The sequence below is a fragment of the Octodon degus genome, unplaced genomic scaffold (assembly GCF_000260255.1).
Source record: "Octodon degus isolate 3935 unplaced genomic scaffold, OctDeg1.0 scaffold00295, whole genome shotgun sequence".
NCBI lineage: Eukaryota > Metazoa > Chordata > Mammalia > Rodentia > Octodontidae > Octodon > Octodon degus.
Window position 1 is genome coordinate 862,680 of NW_004524871.1, and position 14,571 is coordinate 877,250.

The 14,571-nt window shown below is 47.0% G+C and overlaps 2 protein-coding genes across 6 annotated transcripts in view; one reads left to right on the forward strand and one right to left on the reverse strand.

Annotated features, from left to right (window-relative positions):
• Window positions 1–410: 410 nt before the first annotated feature.
• Psmg2 (proteasome assembly chaperone 2) lies at window positions 411–14,150 on the reverse strand. Of its 3 annotated transcripts, XM_023707511.1 has the most exons (8): window positions 14,014–14,100; window positions 12,242–12,370; window positions 11,821–11,992; window positions 8,626–8,684; window positions 5,631–5,749; window positions 4,028–4,201; window positions 1,256–1,376; window positions 411–676 (listed from the first exon to the last, which is right to left on the reverse strand). In XM_023707511.1, the coding sequence occupies exons 3-8, from the start codon at window positions 11,927–11,929 to the stop codon at window positions 584–586; spliced, it is 675 nt and encodes a 224-aa protein (XP_023563279.1). In that variant the 5' UTR covers window positions 11,930–11,992; window positions 12,242–12,370; window positions 14,014–14,100; the 3' UTR covers window positions 411–583. The 3 variants fall into 3 exon arrangements, with proteins under 3 accessions (XP_023563279.1, XP_004647267.1, XP_023563280.1); XM_004647210.2 differs by lacking the exon at window positions 12,242–12,370 and having other exon boundaries at window positions 14,014–14,150; XM_023707512.1 differs by lacking the exons at window positions 4,028–4,201; window positions 12,242–12,370 and having other exon boundaries at window positions 14,014–14,150.
• Window positions 14,151–14,208: 58 nt separating this feature from the next.
• Cep76 (centrosomal protein 76) overlaps window positions 14,209–14,571 on the forward strand; it is a 30,263-nt gene continuing 29,900 nt past the window's right edge. For all 3 annotated transcript variants that reach the window (XM_004647211.2, XM_023707504.1, XM_004647212.2), the window contains exon 1: window positions 14,209–14,507. In XM_004647211.2, the coding sequence (XP_004647268.1) occupies window positions 14,445–14,507 (63 nt within the window). In that variant the 5' untranslated portion in view covers window positions 14,209–14,444. The remainder of the gene's footprint in view (window positions 14,508–14,571) is intronic.

Genomic DNA, 14,571 nt, shown 5'->3' on the forward strand with positions numbered 1-14,571 from the left:
TGCACCCCCGTAGGGCCCAGCTCGGGAGGGGAGCGCACTGAGCACCTCCATGGGATGCCGGCCGAGCACGGGCCTTCCTACGCCGCCTGCGCTCCCTCGGCTACCTGAGCCACAGCCGACTCGGGGAGCGCGCACGCAGGCGCAGCCGCTGCGCAGAAGCAGCAGAAAGTTTCCCCGACCTTCCGAGAGCAGCAGTCGTCCGGACTGCGGGGTGGCTGGAGTCACACAGGACCTTGCGAGGGCACCCGGGAGAGACGCGAGGGCTGCGGGCGGGCCCTCTCGAGTCTACAAGCTGGTAAAGGCCAACCTGTGTTCTACGCCGCTACATTTGTGGTAATCTATTTTAGCAGAAATAGCAAGTTAGTAAGAGTCAGAGCTTTTTTTTTTAAAAAAGGATGTTTCAGATAAAATTACTTAGGAAATAAAATTTTATTGCACAAGTTTTACATCCATTGTAGCTGACGAAAGGCTTGGGAAAAGACGGTCTGTCCACACACTGTTCTGGGACATTTTCTACAAAAATATGTCCTAATATATTTTTGGACAGTACGTGTTTGCAGCATCTCAGGTGGCTGAAAACAGATCAGAACAGTGCAGGGGGAAGACCATTGCCAAAGAGTAATTTCCAAGAACTTGGTATCCTCCAGGCCAAGGTGGACGGTGCTGGGCCGCCGCCCTGCAGGCGAAGAACAAGATGGTTACTCTCCGCACTAGCGCCGCACCCCACCGCTGAGGCCAGATTTTACTGTGAGGTGAAATAAGTGTGTTCCTATGTCTAATGTCAAATAAGTAATTCTTTGAGTTCAAATCACAAAGACAGTCCAGAAGGACACTGAGGGGCTCTGCGAGGGAAGCACAAGCCAGTCTTTCTGGGCCAGAGCGGAAGGGAGGCCAAGGGCGCCACCGCAGCAGCCCAGGGCGCTGCAGCTCAGCGCGCTGCGCATCCCCGCCTGGCGCAGCCCGGCTCTGCCCCACAGTTCCCAGCTCTAGCCCAGACCTGCTTCTCGGAATCCATCTGACCTAAGAATGCAGCCAGAACGAGGTCAATGAACAAACAAGTTTTTTCTTTCTGGAAAATCAGCCTTGGTGAACAAGAGCAGATGGAGTAGCTGTCTCTTGCTGTCAGACATTCAGCTTAAGCTACATTTTTTGTAACGACGTCTACATTTCAGGAGAACTTTCACTCACTTGGTCTACAGAGTCACTAAAATCTAAGCTCATCCATCCACAAAGGCTTCGGTGGGGTGGAACTCACCTGCGGTCTGGTGATCTGCAGCCACTCATTAAGATACTCGACGAGCCCCAGTGCGTCTGGGATGTTGTCCCCTTCAGAAACAAACTTCAGCAGCACCGCCATTGCGATTTCTTTAGAGCAGCTACAAGAAACAGGAGGACAATTCACTTTCTTTCACTGTGGAAACTGCACTATTTCTACAGGGAGGAGGCCCGCTGGCTTCTAGGCAAGAAGAGCTCATTCACCTCTCCCACTGCAGCATCCATGGCACTCAGAAAAATCAGATCTGGCTCTGCCCGCGCCTCCCCCATGCAAAGCCTCGCTTAGAAGACAGTTACTTTCAGAAGCACCACAGTCAAGGGACGGAAACTGCAGGTCTGGCCCTAGTATACACTGCTACAATCATCATGGTGGTCATCTAATATGGCCGATGCCCTGAAAGCAAAAGCTCATCTTCCAAGACCACCTCCCCCCTTTTCTCCAACTCAGCCCAAGACATGATTTCCTTCCTCCCTTCCCGCTGCCTCAGGGAAGACCCCGATCAGCTCCTCAGGTGTACCTAAACGTCCCTTCCACACTCCAGCCACGGCAAAAGGCCATAAGCACCGCAGCGTCCCTTTGTTCCAATCCAGAGAATTCCTCATCCTTCCCCACATTCTCTCCATGTCCTCAAAGAAGATAAAGCCCCTTTCTCTTTTTCATTCTGCCTGTTTTTCTGCTGCTCTGTGCACCTGAAGAAATCTACCAAAAAGGAAGTAAGTCCCTGGTTATGAATGACCTAAAGCAGAAAAGCAAGCAGGTCACAGGGGCACATGCCTGCAATCCCCATAAGCAGGAGCTCGAGGCAGGAGGATTGCCAGGGCTTCAAGGGAGATCCTGTCTCAAAAAGAAAAAAGAAAAAAGCAGTAAAGGAAATCTGGAATAGAATCGAATAGTTAAAAGAGAGAAGAAAATTTTCTTCTTACAGATACCATGTGCCAATAAGCACTGTCTGAAACTTTGACAATTCAAGCCTGACAACAGCCCTTGAGTAAACTACCATGCTATTTCCTAAAGAAATCCCTCTGGAATAATGAAAAATGGACAGAACCCCAGGACTCTAGCTCTCCCACAGGGTGCAGGGAGGTGGTGAAGACAAGCTGACAAATGCCCCTCGCTTAAACTGTGACCAATCGCCGATACCCTGCAAGTGCTCGTGGAGTGGACACGCTCAGAGCGCCGTGGCTCATACGGGGCGGGGTGGACCTGAGTTCAGGTCTCCAAGCCCCATACCATCTCCCCACTGTCACCGTCTGCCTTGTGCCCAGGCGGGATGGTGAGAAACCAATGCAGAAAGCTTCTTGTTTGCCAACAAAACAAAACTAATTCCTAAAACCCTACAGGAGCCGAGAACCACAAGAAAATGGAAGCCGACCGTGAGTGTGCACGCCCGACGGCCACACAAGGAAGCTGGGCTGGCATACAGGCCGGGGTTTCAGAGACTGCGGCTCAGAAAGCTGAGTGGGAACCAGGCACCTTCACACCACGTCTCAGCCTATGAGGGCCAAGAAGCCACTCGCAGCCCTCCAGCTGGCCCGCAGCCAGCTCAAAGTCCCTCAGGGTACCCTCACAGCACGGAGGAAGAGCCCGGCCGTGCTACAGCACATGCCCAGGGCTGCGTCATTCCAGGGGACCAGTTTATAACTTGTTACACCTTGAAAAAAACAGCATAGTACAAAGCTGCAGAAAGGCAAAGAAGTCTAACAACAGAGGAGAGAGAACACAAAATATGAAAAAATCAGTCAAAACAAAAGTTGGTTCTTTGAAAATGAGCAACAAAGTTGATAAATCTTTATAGTTAGGTTGACTAAGAACAAAAAGAGAAAAAGGCTCAAATTAGTAAAATAAGAAATAAAGTGGGAACATTACTAGGAATTTTATAGAAATAAAGTGTGATTAGGTGATGGTACAGATTTCTACTTTTTTTTTTTTTGTATTTAGGGCAGGGTCTACAGGGTGTTCAGGGCCTTACTTCTAGATCAGACTCGTAGTGATCCGCCTGTTTACAGCCTGCCAAGAGCTGGGATTACAGGTGCACACCACCATGCCCAGTCTCAGTTGCCCTCTCAGAGGCCCAGGGGGCAGGGCCGGCATGGCAGGCCCAGGGATCGAACCCTGGCCTCTGAGCCTGCTTGCAGGTGCTTTAATCTGCTGAGTTACTTGGCCAGCCTAGACTTCTACTTACGATGATGACAAAAGTTGTGGAAGCTGTGACAACTAAGCTTGTGTTCCCCAGGCTGGTCTCAAACTCTTGAGCACAAGTGAGACTCCTGTGTGCTACAGGCAAGAGACACTTGGCCCACAATTTAATTTTCAAACATTTAGGCCGGGTAGATAGGCAAGCACTATGTCCTGAGTCCAGGTCCCAGTACCAGTAAAAGTAATAATATTCAAAAATTTATCTATTTTGTGGTATTCAGCACTGAATCCAAGGTCTTTGCACTAAGCTACACCTGCAGCCCCCTTTTTATAATTTTTTTGAGATAGGGTTTCACTGGGTAGCTCAGGCTCGCCTCGAACTCTTCGGCAATCCTCCTGCCTCAGCCCCCAGAGTGCTGGGATTACATGCATGCACCACCATGCCCAGCAGTATAAAATTTTGATAGGGTCTCACTAAGTTGGGGAGTGACCCAGGCTGGGCCTGATCTGGTGAGCTTCCTGTCTGAGGCTTTCAGAAAGCTGGAATTATAGGTGTGCCACCATGGCCAGCTAAGATCATTTTGCAAGTAGGACAGGAAACAAAGGCAAACGCACCTCTCTTTGTAGAGTGCTCTTGTGATCCCTCCTCCTGGAATCCGGACACAGTAATCAGAATCTCTCACTTCTGGAATGCATGGAGTTTTTTCCATTTCTTGCCAGTTAAGACTCTTTATTTTATTCTGAACACTCTTTTGCATACAAGGCGTAAGTAGGTACCGAAAAGGAGTGCTAGAAACAATCATAGAGTTATCTTCCCAAAACTTTAAAATAGCAACACTTAACATAACAGGCTTCAAACTAACCTTGGTCTCCACATAATCTGCTGCACAAAGCAAAAATAGAAGTGTCAGAAGACTAGGAGAAGGGCCGGGAAGATAGCTCAGCAGTGTACGTGCCTGCCTGGCAAATGCAAGGACCCACATTCTGTCCCCGGAACTACATGCTGTGCTGGCCCCTTGCTGAGCCAGCCACTGAAACTGGGCATGATGGTGCAAACCTGTAATCCCAGTAGCACTGGGGAGGCTGAGACAGGAGGATCACTGTGAGTCTGAGCTGCGTGGCAAGACCCTGTACCTAATAAATAGAAAAGACTTGGGAGAGTAACATGCAGCACACACCGGTCTGCTGTTTACATGGAAGGGCAGGGGCGGGGACGTAGAACAGGCTGGGGTGAGGTAAAGATGTGAAGATTGAACTGTGCCCCACAGCCTCGACCTCCTCCCCTGATATGAGGTGACAGCAAACATCTCCCAGTCAGTTATTCCCAAGGCAACTAGGAGCTGTGTTTACGTCCTGATTCGATAGGTGGATACGTAACCATCTAAATGAACTGAACGGCAATATAATTATATTGCAAAAGTTTGTATTTTATTTTAATGAACTTAGTACAAGGCCTACAGGGTCTCAATACACAGCTCAGACTCAGTGATGCTCCTGTTTTCAGCCTCCCAAGCGCTGGGGTTACAGGGGCATGCCACCACGTCCAGGCTCCATCACTGGCTCAGCACACCCAGGGGGTGGGGCCGGCATGGCACACCTCGGATCAAACCCGGGTCCTCGAGCCTGCCTAAGCTGGTGTTTTAGTCCGCTGAGTTATCTGGCCAGCCCTGCTAAAAGTTTGTATTTTATTTTGAAGATACTTTAAGTCTTACATTTAAGAATTTACCATGACACACAAGGGTGCTTACTGGAAGGCAGCTGGCCTGTCACAAATACAAATGACTGCTTATCTGGAAATTGACTTGGTATCAAGTCAATCTTTCCAAAGTTCTCAACTGTTGGGTCCAGGCATGTACTCAGTGGTAGGCCAGCAGGTACAGGCCCAGCTGTGCCCCACTGTGCACATGCATGCAGGCATGCTGCCACCAGCCCATAAAGCTTGCGTCTTTCTTTCTCCTTTCTCTTCATCAGCTGAACTTTGTGATGCTGTGCACACGGACAGCAAACCTCAGAGCATAGTTCCAAAGCCCATTTTCCTGGCCCCAAGGCTTCTCTGCGTCTAGCTGTTCTAATATCACAGAAATGAAAGGATCCCCACGCCATTTTCTTCTTGCCTCACTCCTTCCAACTGTAGAGGTAAGGACACCTGTGACTTTTAAAATCTAACTTTTCAACAGTGAGCTCCAGTAGCGTAAAGCCCAGTTAGGTCGACACATACCTGCGCAGCTGTAGGTCGCTCCGTTGGTATGAGTGACTGCTCGAAAGAACGACCACTCTGGCAAATCTGCTACTCTTCACCCACGAAAGGAGTTTTTCACAGAATGAGGTGGATTTGTACTTCGTATGCCATTGAGAATAAAAAGAACATATAAAGGTGAGATTTTATAATGTTCTCGGTAGTATTTTGTACACTTTCTGTGATAATGATATGTAATCTATAAACACTAAATTAGTACTGTACTGTCGGACCCACTCTGTTTTCAAACTGAAAGATGAAGAGCAATTACTTGGTACAGCTTTACAGCTATGAATTAAACTAATGATGAGGAATCTAGATGTCAAAATACTCCAAGAAAAGCCACTTTGCTAAGTAATCTATTGTTATTTAATTTTGTGTGCAGTGCTGGAGATTTAATCCAGGCCCCCAAGAGTGACTGTCACTGAACTGCCATTAGCCACAATTTAATTATCTATGGTGAATCACCACCAAGAGCTAGCACTTGTCATCTTCTTGGGAATCTGAGGCAGGAGAAGCCCCAAGGGTTTGACAGCATAGTGAGATTCGGTGTTAAAAAAAGTTAAAAAGGGCAGGATTTGCCTCAGTCCTACAGGGGCCGCATATCACGCCTAAGGCTCCAGGTTCACTCCCAGGATGGGGGGGGGGGGGCATGGGGACACACGTGCACACCAGGGACAGACCGCCACTCGATCATCCGTGAAGTGCTCATCAGAAACTGTGGACTGTGAGGGAGATGAAGGCAGGATGCTGGACATCTGGCCCCCCTCTCCAAAAGCACTGAGACTGTGAGGAACACCAAGAACAGAGCCAGCGACACAGAGGGGCACCAGTGACAGGAGGACATGCGCACCTGGGCTGGTCCACCACCAACAGGCCCCATGTGCACGATATGGGTGTCCGAGTACACAGAACTCCGCAGCTCCACGTCAAATAGCTAATTCTCAGGGCTGGGAGTGATGCTGGGGCTGGGCGGGAAAGCGTCCCTCTCCCGGACTACACTGTTCATTTTCCTTTGGCAGGGCTGGACAGGGAGACCAGGGCCTCCCATGTGCCGGGCAAGCACTTCACACTGCGCTGCAGCCTGGCCTCGTTCTTGGACAGTGCAGCTGAGGGCTGAGGGGCGAAATGTCCCATCAGGAGCCCACTCTGGACTACCTGGAGAAGAAAACTGCACATGCAGAAAGAGAGCAAGCACATGTGGTAAGATGTTAACAACTGGTCAACCTGGGACATGGCTTATAAACTCGGGGAACCCATTTAAAAATTTTTCCCTGATAGCTAAAAATAATAGTCATTAAAATTTAAAGTGCAAGTAGAAGTGGAAACTTCTTAAAAATAAGAGAGCAGCACACTCCAGAGATTAAGGGGCCCTACTGCCTACAGACACTACGACATGTCCCCCGCAAACCGCATGGCCTTTCTGAGTTTCTAGGTTCCAGTTTTCTCACTGAAAAGTGAGATTAATATGAGTACCAAACTCAGGTTTGCTGCAGGGAGCAAGTAAAATACCACATTTGAAGTGCTTAGAATGACACTAGTGTGAAGAATCAATGCTCAATAAATCTTAGAAATTCTTTAAATCGTTCTTTCTTTCATCTATCAATATCTAATTTGTAAGGATGTGTCTTGCCTATCTTAAATTTTACACTCATCAAGAGAAAACCATAAAACCACGAGAGAATGTAAAAATGTTAGTAAGTCTCAGTACAAAGGGTGGGTATATGACAACTAAAGCAATGATCTAAATAAACATGAAAGGGGCCGGGGAGATGGCTCAGTGGAATAAGCGCTTCCCTGGCAAGTGCAAGGGCCTGAGTTCAATCCCCGGTTACACAAAAAATAAATAAATAAATAAATAAGCATGAAAAATAATTATGGCAGCACCATTTAGGGCAGCTGCAAGCTGGAACAAACTCAAATGATGTCCTATTTATTTTAAATTAATGAATTAAAACTTAAATAGCTACAAGAGGTACAGTAGCTTAGTGGTAGAGTAAAGGTTCCAGGCTCTGGGTTCCAACCCTAGCACTACTAAAGGAATTTAAAAATTAAATAATTAAAAAAGGGGAGGGAGGGAGTGAGGGGGACGGGCAGGAGGGAGAGAGGGAGGGAGGAGGGGAGAGGTGTGCTGGCACATGCCTGTGACACCAGCTACTGAAAGCTAAGGCAGAAAGGTGCCAGGTTCCAGCCCAGCCTAGACAACTCAGCAAGTCCTCAAAATAAATAAATACAAATAAAAAGAGCCAGGGATACACCAACTTGGCTAGCATGTGCAAATCCCTGGGTTTAATCCCCAGTACCACAAAAGTCAACCAACGCATAGTGACCAGGGGCTGGCTACATCAGACAGCACAAGTGAGCCTCGCAAGTCCAGGGCAGGGCTGTGGATTCAGTGAGCTGGGGGTGGTGCAGGCCTCTGAAGAGGCAGTGATGCAACTGAGTGGGGCTTAAAGGATCACTGAAAGGTGGAACAGAGTACGAGGGGAGCGTGAGTACAATGGGCTTTGAACCAGGGACCACACGAGTGTGGCAGAAGAGGACAAAGCTGGATTCAGAACTGATACGGATACTGATGTGCAGCTCCACCACCTGAAGTACAATACAAACGCAACAAGTCTATGCTGCTTGCACGACGACTACTGGTGTGGTGTTTCTTTTTTTAACCAGTACTACCTGAATCAAGAATGTAACAGACATATGTTTTAAGTACAAATTCTTTTAAATAACCATGCAATCATAGAGACTACTTTCTACTGAATCAGAGCTCTTTTTTTTTTTGGCGGAACCAGTGATTGAACTCAGGCCCACGTGCTTGCCAGGCAAGCACTTAGTCTACTGAGCCATCTCCCCGGCCCCCAGAGCTTTCTTAACTGCACATACAGCACAGCAAAAAGGACAGCAAAATCTACTGGTACTTAAGTTTGTTTCTTGACATTATATTTTAAGTTCAAACAGGTAAATATAACACACTAACCTTAATAAAAATAGATCTCAACTGAAGAGCCACTAACTTTCTTGAAGGCAATGAATATACTATGAAGACAAAAAGAAATGAAGTCATAGGACAGTTAAAATTACTTTTTCAAGTTAAATCTTTATGATAAAGATACAAATTAAATCTTTGCATCTAAATATTTTTAATAATTAAAATACAGAACATAAGCACAATATCAACTGTTTAAGATAAAACACTTAAGAAGTAACCTAAAACATGCCAGTGGGATTTGTTCTGTAGAATATATTCGTTGAAAAGCTGACTGTAAAAGAATACCAAAATCATTTCTCACTAGTCATGGTGGTGTGTAGAGATCAACGCAAGAGAATCGCTGGCCCTGCAGTTCAGGGCTCGCTGGGGCGCCGTAGGAAGGTCCATCTATTGAGGTTTTAAAACTTTTTCTTCTGACCTTATTGTAAAACCAGAAACACGCCCTTGTAAACAGTGTTATAACAAATAAGACCATCCTTAAGAAAGCTAAACTTAGGGCGGGAGATATAGCTCAGTGGCATAAGTGCCTGTCTGGCAAGCACAGGGTCCAGAGTTCGATCCCTAGTACTGGGGTGGGGGTAAATGTTTTAGTCTTAGGTATTTTTCCTTCTTCTTTTCTGAGAACAGTAACATTTGCTAGAATTAACAAAACAGACTAAAGTGTAGGAGAATGTTAGCCATGTAAGGAAACCCCTAGACTAGGTACATTTGTATTTTTAGGAGTTTCTGAAAGACCTGAAAAAGTATAAACTTTTCTATGAGTCAAGATGCATGCAGTCTCTTTGAGGAGAAAGGTTCACACTTCAGCAGATCCTACCAGGGCACACACAGAGCTGTGCTGGGCCCCTTGCTCAACCTCACCTGTATGAATGAGAAGCTCACGCACTGGCCAAGGGCAGGACAGTCATTAAAGGACACAGGACCAAACAGGCCACTGTGCTGAGAGATAAACTTTGGTTACCATAAACAGATTACAAAGCACCCTAGTCTGGGGAAATAAAAGGAATTAAACTGCACCCAGACATCTGATATGCTACCAGTTTATAAAAGGAAAGTCACTGGGTTACATGTGTGTGCACATGCGTGTGTATGTTATTGGGGACTGAAAGAGCCTTCATACTGAGCTATATCCCCACCCTTTCTTTAAAATTTGAGACAAGGTCTCACGAAGTTACTATGCTGCTAAGGCTGGACTTAAATTTGTCATTTTCCTGCCTCATCCTCCCAGAGTGCTGAGATTATACCACCAAGCCCAATTTGGGTCTGCTTGAGGGAGGTATGAACAGACAAGTCTCTGGGGCTAGACTGCCTCGACTAGGGTTTCACTGATACCAATTACCAATCACACAACCTTGAGCAACTTAATTTCTCCATGCCGCACTTCTCCCATCAAGATGTAGCTCTGTGGCAGGGCACTGCCTAGCATGTTCGAGGCTCTAGGTTGGATCCCCAACAGTGAGAAGAAAAACTACTTTGTAGGGGAAGTGTGAAGTTTAAATGTATTAGAATCTATAAATGCACATAGCTTTCAATCCACAGTAAATACCCAATGATAACTTTTATCATTAGAGGAATGAATACATATTCCAGTTCTACCACTTGTGGGCTTTTACAATTAGTCTTATGTTAATGAAGCCATCTGTATTTCAGGAATTTCAGTAGTAAGGTTATTTCTCAAAATCACATACATTAAGCAAGCTAAAAATAATTGCATGGCTAATAAAACAGACAAAATAATGCTTCACTTGTCTTTTACCCACCAATGGCCTCTGGATTTGATCTTGAATAGTAAACAGATGCTTGAAAAGCAAAGCCAACACAGCAGTGAGCCACCGAGGAAGTTACAGGCGGCACCCTGCTTCCTGTCAGCAGGAGTTTCTCCCCTACTCACTCGGGACCGTTCCATAGCACATGCAGAGGTCAAGGCAACAGAGCTGTGTGCACTGGTTAGCCACGCCTCAGGGTCTGAGGGAGACACACGGCATTCTGCAGCACGGGAAAAGCTTACACCCACAAGAGGCACCAGGAAACTCACTCTCTCTGAGGCTTATCTTTACTGTATTGTTATGGATTCTTTAATAACTCAACAGCAAATCTAGGTGTCTTATATGAAGTAGCACGTGTTAAACATATAGGACCTGAGCCCAGTGGGATTTTCTTTTCCTTTACCTGTAGTATCAGTGACAGTTATACATGCGAGTAAGAACAGAAAATGAAACTGAGAATAAGAGGGAAAAAATGGTGGATGAATGTTGAAAGTATTTAAATTGAATTCTAGCCACAGATATAAGTTTTCAAACCCTCTAGGAGCCATCACTGGAGGGTCATAATAACTGACCCATGGGTATAAAAAGGACAAGGTGATGGGCTGTGAGCTCTACACAGAGCCAGGACTAAGGAAATGTGAGCCAGGAAACAGCGCTCATGGAGGGTTGGGAGGATAGCTCCGAAGCATAAGCACCTGAGTGGCAAGCACGAGGTCCCAAATCTGATCCCCGGACCAGCCCCACCCCCCAAAAAAGACACTCATGGGTTCTTTTAAAAATTATTATTTTTAATCTTTATTTGGTACAGAGTCTCGCTACACAGCTCAGCCTCGCAGTGATCCTCCTGTCTTGGCTTCCCCAGTGCTGGGATTACAGGTGTGCACCACCACACCCAGTTTTGGTGGCTGACTCTGTGTGAGGCCAGCATGACATGTGGTACCAGGGATCAAGCCAGGGTCCTTGTGCTTGCCAGGCCAGCTCTTAAGACTGCCGAGCTATCTCCTTGCCCTCTTCCTTTGTTTTGAGGATAGGGTCTCCTATATTGCTCACATGGGCCTTGAACTCCTATTGTAGCTTCATGTGAGCCTTCTACTTCATCATCTTACAGTTGGGACCATAAGTGTGCATCACTGTGCCTGGCTTAGAGGCTCTTTCTTTCTTTTTTTTTTGGCAGAACTGGGGATTGAATTCAGGCCCTTGTGCTTGCCAGGCAAGTGCTTATTCTACTGAGCCATCTCCCTGGCCCTTAGAGGTTATTTGTATTTTAAAAGAACTCTACTTTGTAATAGACCAAAACTTGCTAAAGCATGGGCCAGGGAGATGGCTCAGTGGAACAAGTGCTTCCCTGGCAAGCAAAAGGGCCTGAGTTCAATCCTCGGTTCCGGGGGAAAAAAAAAACAACCTTGCTAAAGCATACCTTCAGTATTTATACTGAGTTCTGTTGAATTCTCTTCTGCTGTTGCATATGGATTATTTCCAACCATTGGTACCAGACAATCAGTATAGAAGTAACCGATCTTAGACATGTTCAGTGTAGAAATAATCAGATCTATTGCAAGTTGGCCAACATTTCCAACAGATACTGCTGGCTGAAATATAGAAAAGATACATTCAATAAAGTAGCAAATTAGTGGCACTTTAACAAATGTACACTGATGACAGTAATCAAAAGGTAAACAATAATAAAAAAATTCAGACATTAGACAATAATTATTGCAAGAGTCCTGAGCGCCTGTGTTCAGGAATATAGCTAGTTAGCGACACTTTCATACATTCAAATAAACTAACAAAAATTTCTGCCCCGGTGGAGTCTCCAACCTAACAAGGAAGTAGTTTACCTGGAATAAAATCAGCAGTAAGAAATACAGTGGCTATGAGGAGAAATACAATGACTGTGAGCATACGCGTGTCTGTGGTTCCTTATAAGGTGATCCAGGAAACCTTACTTCCAAGTCACAACTACAGATCTGAAGGAGTAAAGACAGTCAGAGAGAACTCAATACTCCAGGAAGTGGAAAAGCCACTACAAAGGCTGTGAGGTATCAACATAAGCACCGCTGGTCTTCCTTTTGTGAAGTGCTGCCCCACCCCCAGAGGTTGGAGTAACACCTTTCCTACATTAATCTTTCTCTCAATAACCAAAAATATAACCAAAATGCCAAGTACCTATCTACGTCCTACAATCCTGAGCTGCAGAGCCCACTGGATATATCCAGTTATGTCACAGGCAACTCAAACTCAAGTTGAGTATGTACAAAATTAAACTTTTCCCAAACTTGTTTTCCTATTTATTTCATTACTACCTAAACGTATTCCCTTTCTTTTGCCAACTATATCTAGGTACACCAAGTTTTACTGACTTTCCTCCAAAGTATCTTTTCAAGAGCTTCTTTGCATTTTTCCAGCAACTGTCCTGTACTGACCTTCAAGTGTGACCAGGGCACACTCTCACTTCTCAGTTTTCATCTACCAAAGCCCTGGCTAGCTGCAGTAATTCCCTCCTCAAAGATGTTGCTAGCTAGACTCATCTGTATCATTTCTCTTGTTCTATTAGATTACGCCCATCAGCACATAAACATCTTTCAATCTAAAACAATCTTCCCTTGTTAGCCATGGTGGTGCACATCTGTAATCTCAGCACTCAGGAGGCTGATTCAAGAGTATCACTGTGAGTTTTACTGAGTTGGAGGCTACCCTGAACGTCATAGTGAGACCCTTTCTCAAAACAAACAAACAAACAAACAAACAAACAAACTTTCCTAAGTACCATCTCATCTCTCCTTCTCCTAAAGAGCCAAAACTCTCCAACAGTTTTTACTGAAGCAGAAACTAGAATTTTATTTCTGAATGAAATCCCCCTCTCTACTTCCTCTCACTTATTCAATTCACTCCAATATGGTTTCTTTCTCCATCACTCCACTTACTCCTAGGTAACCACTACTAACCTACATCTCACTAAATCCAAACAGACCCTTCCTATCTGCTTGATATTTAATGAATAAAACCACGATTCTGTCTCTCTGGTTCCACATCACTCTTCTTTGTGCACATTGTGCGCAATGTGTTTTTCCCAACTGTGCAGCCTCCAGGTGCCCCGTCTCTTGTGCCTTTGCTTTAGACACCCGCGATCCTCAAAGCTCACTTCCTTAATCATAATCACCCTTGGGCCTTTCTGTAGTCTAGCTTCTGTTAATATTTACTGCTGTTATTGATTACATGCGTTTCCAACAGCACCGCAAAGTTTTACGACAAGCATCTACTCTTCTCACATAGTAAAACATTCACTGAAGCAATGACCGAATACGGATAACTGCAACAGCGCTGCAGAAAGTTACTTTTATGTTCTCTAATGACAACGGTGTGCTACCTTGGCGTCGACTCTAAAGCTATCGAAAAATAATTTTCAAGGCTAAAACATAGGGATCCCCCAGCCCAATATCCACCTGAGGATGCGCTAGGTTTTGCAGGCATCGTGCGGTACGTTTTTACAGCGTTGACCAAGGTTGTAGGTAGCTATCCCGCCACCTCCAGCAACACTTTCCCTCCCGTGCTCCCCAGGGCCCCGCCGCCCCGCGAGACGTCCGCCGGGCGCAGAATCGAGCGGACTCACCAGCAGCAGGGTGCAGCCTGAGAGGTCGGGCTCGGCCTCCCCGCAAGGAACGAACATGGTCACGGCAGGGACGGGGAAGCTGCCCTGCCGCTGGGCGGACGAGGGCCGCGAGGACGACGCACGCGCCGCGTCCCACAATGCCGCGCGGCGCGGGGTCCTTTCACTGCCCCGGCGCCTTTCCAGGGTTGACCCACAGCCCGCCGGTGCGCGGGCGGGAAGCTGTGGTGTACGGCGTGAGCAACTGGCGGCACGCTCAGGCGGCGCAGGGGCAGCCCGGGACCTCCGCGGCCGCTCGTTCGAAAACAGTTGGCGCCCCGGCGGCCCGTTCCCGCCCAGCTGCGCTGACGCGGCTCGATCCCCCGGGAGCCCCGCGCCTGTGCGACCGACGCTGCGGTGGGCCGAGGCGCCTGGCGGCGAGGGCGGCCGCCGTTATGTCGCTGCCTCCAGAGAAAGCTTCCGAGCTGAAGCAGCTGATCCAGCAGCAGCTGAGCAAGGTGGGCGGCCGGAGCCGGGGAACTGGGGAGCCGGGAGCCGCGGGGCTGGGGGAGCGGGGAGCCG

What these genes read in the sequence shown, in the direction of transcription:
- Psmg2 (XM_004647210.2), bottom strand. Translation starts at nt 14,070, where the DNA reads ATGTTCGTTCCTTGCGGGGAGGCCGAGCCCGACCTCTCAGGCTGCACC. An exon ending in CAGGCTGCACCCTGCTGCTG is followed by an intron (nt 11,993 to 14,013) that starts GTGAGTCCGCTC and finishes TCTATATTTCAG; the next exon opens with CCAGCAGTATCTGTTGGAAA. An exon ending in AGAGCACTCTACAAAGAGAG is followed by an intron (nt 1,377 to 4,027) that starts GTGCGTTTGCCT and finishes TGTTTCTTGTAG; the next exon opens with CTGCTCTAAAGAAATCGCAA.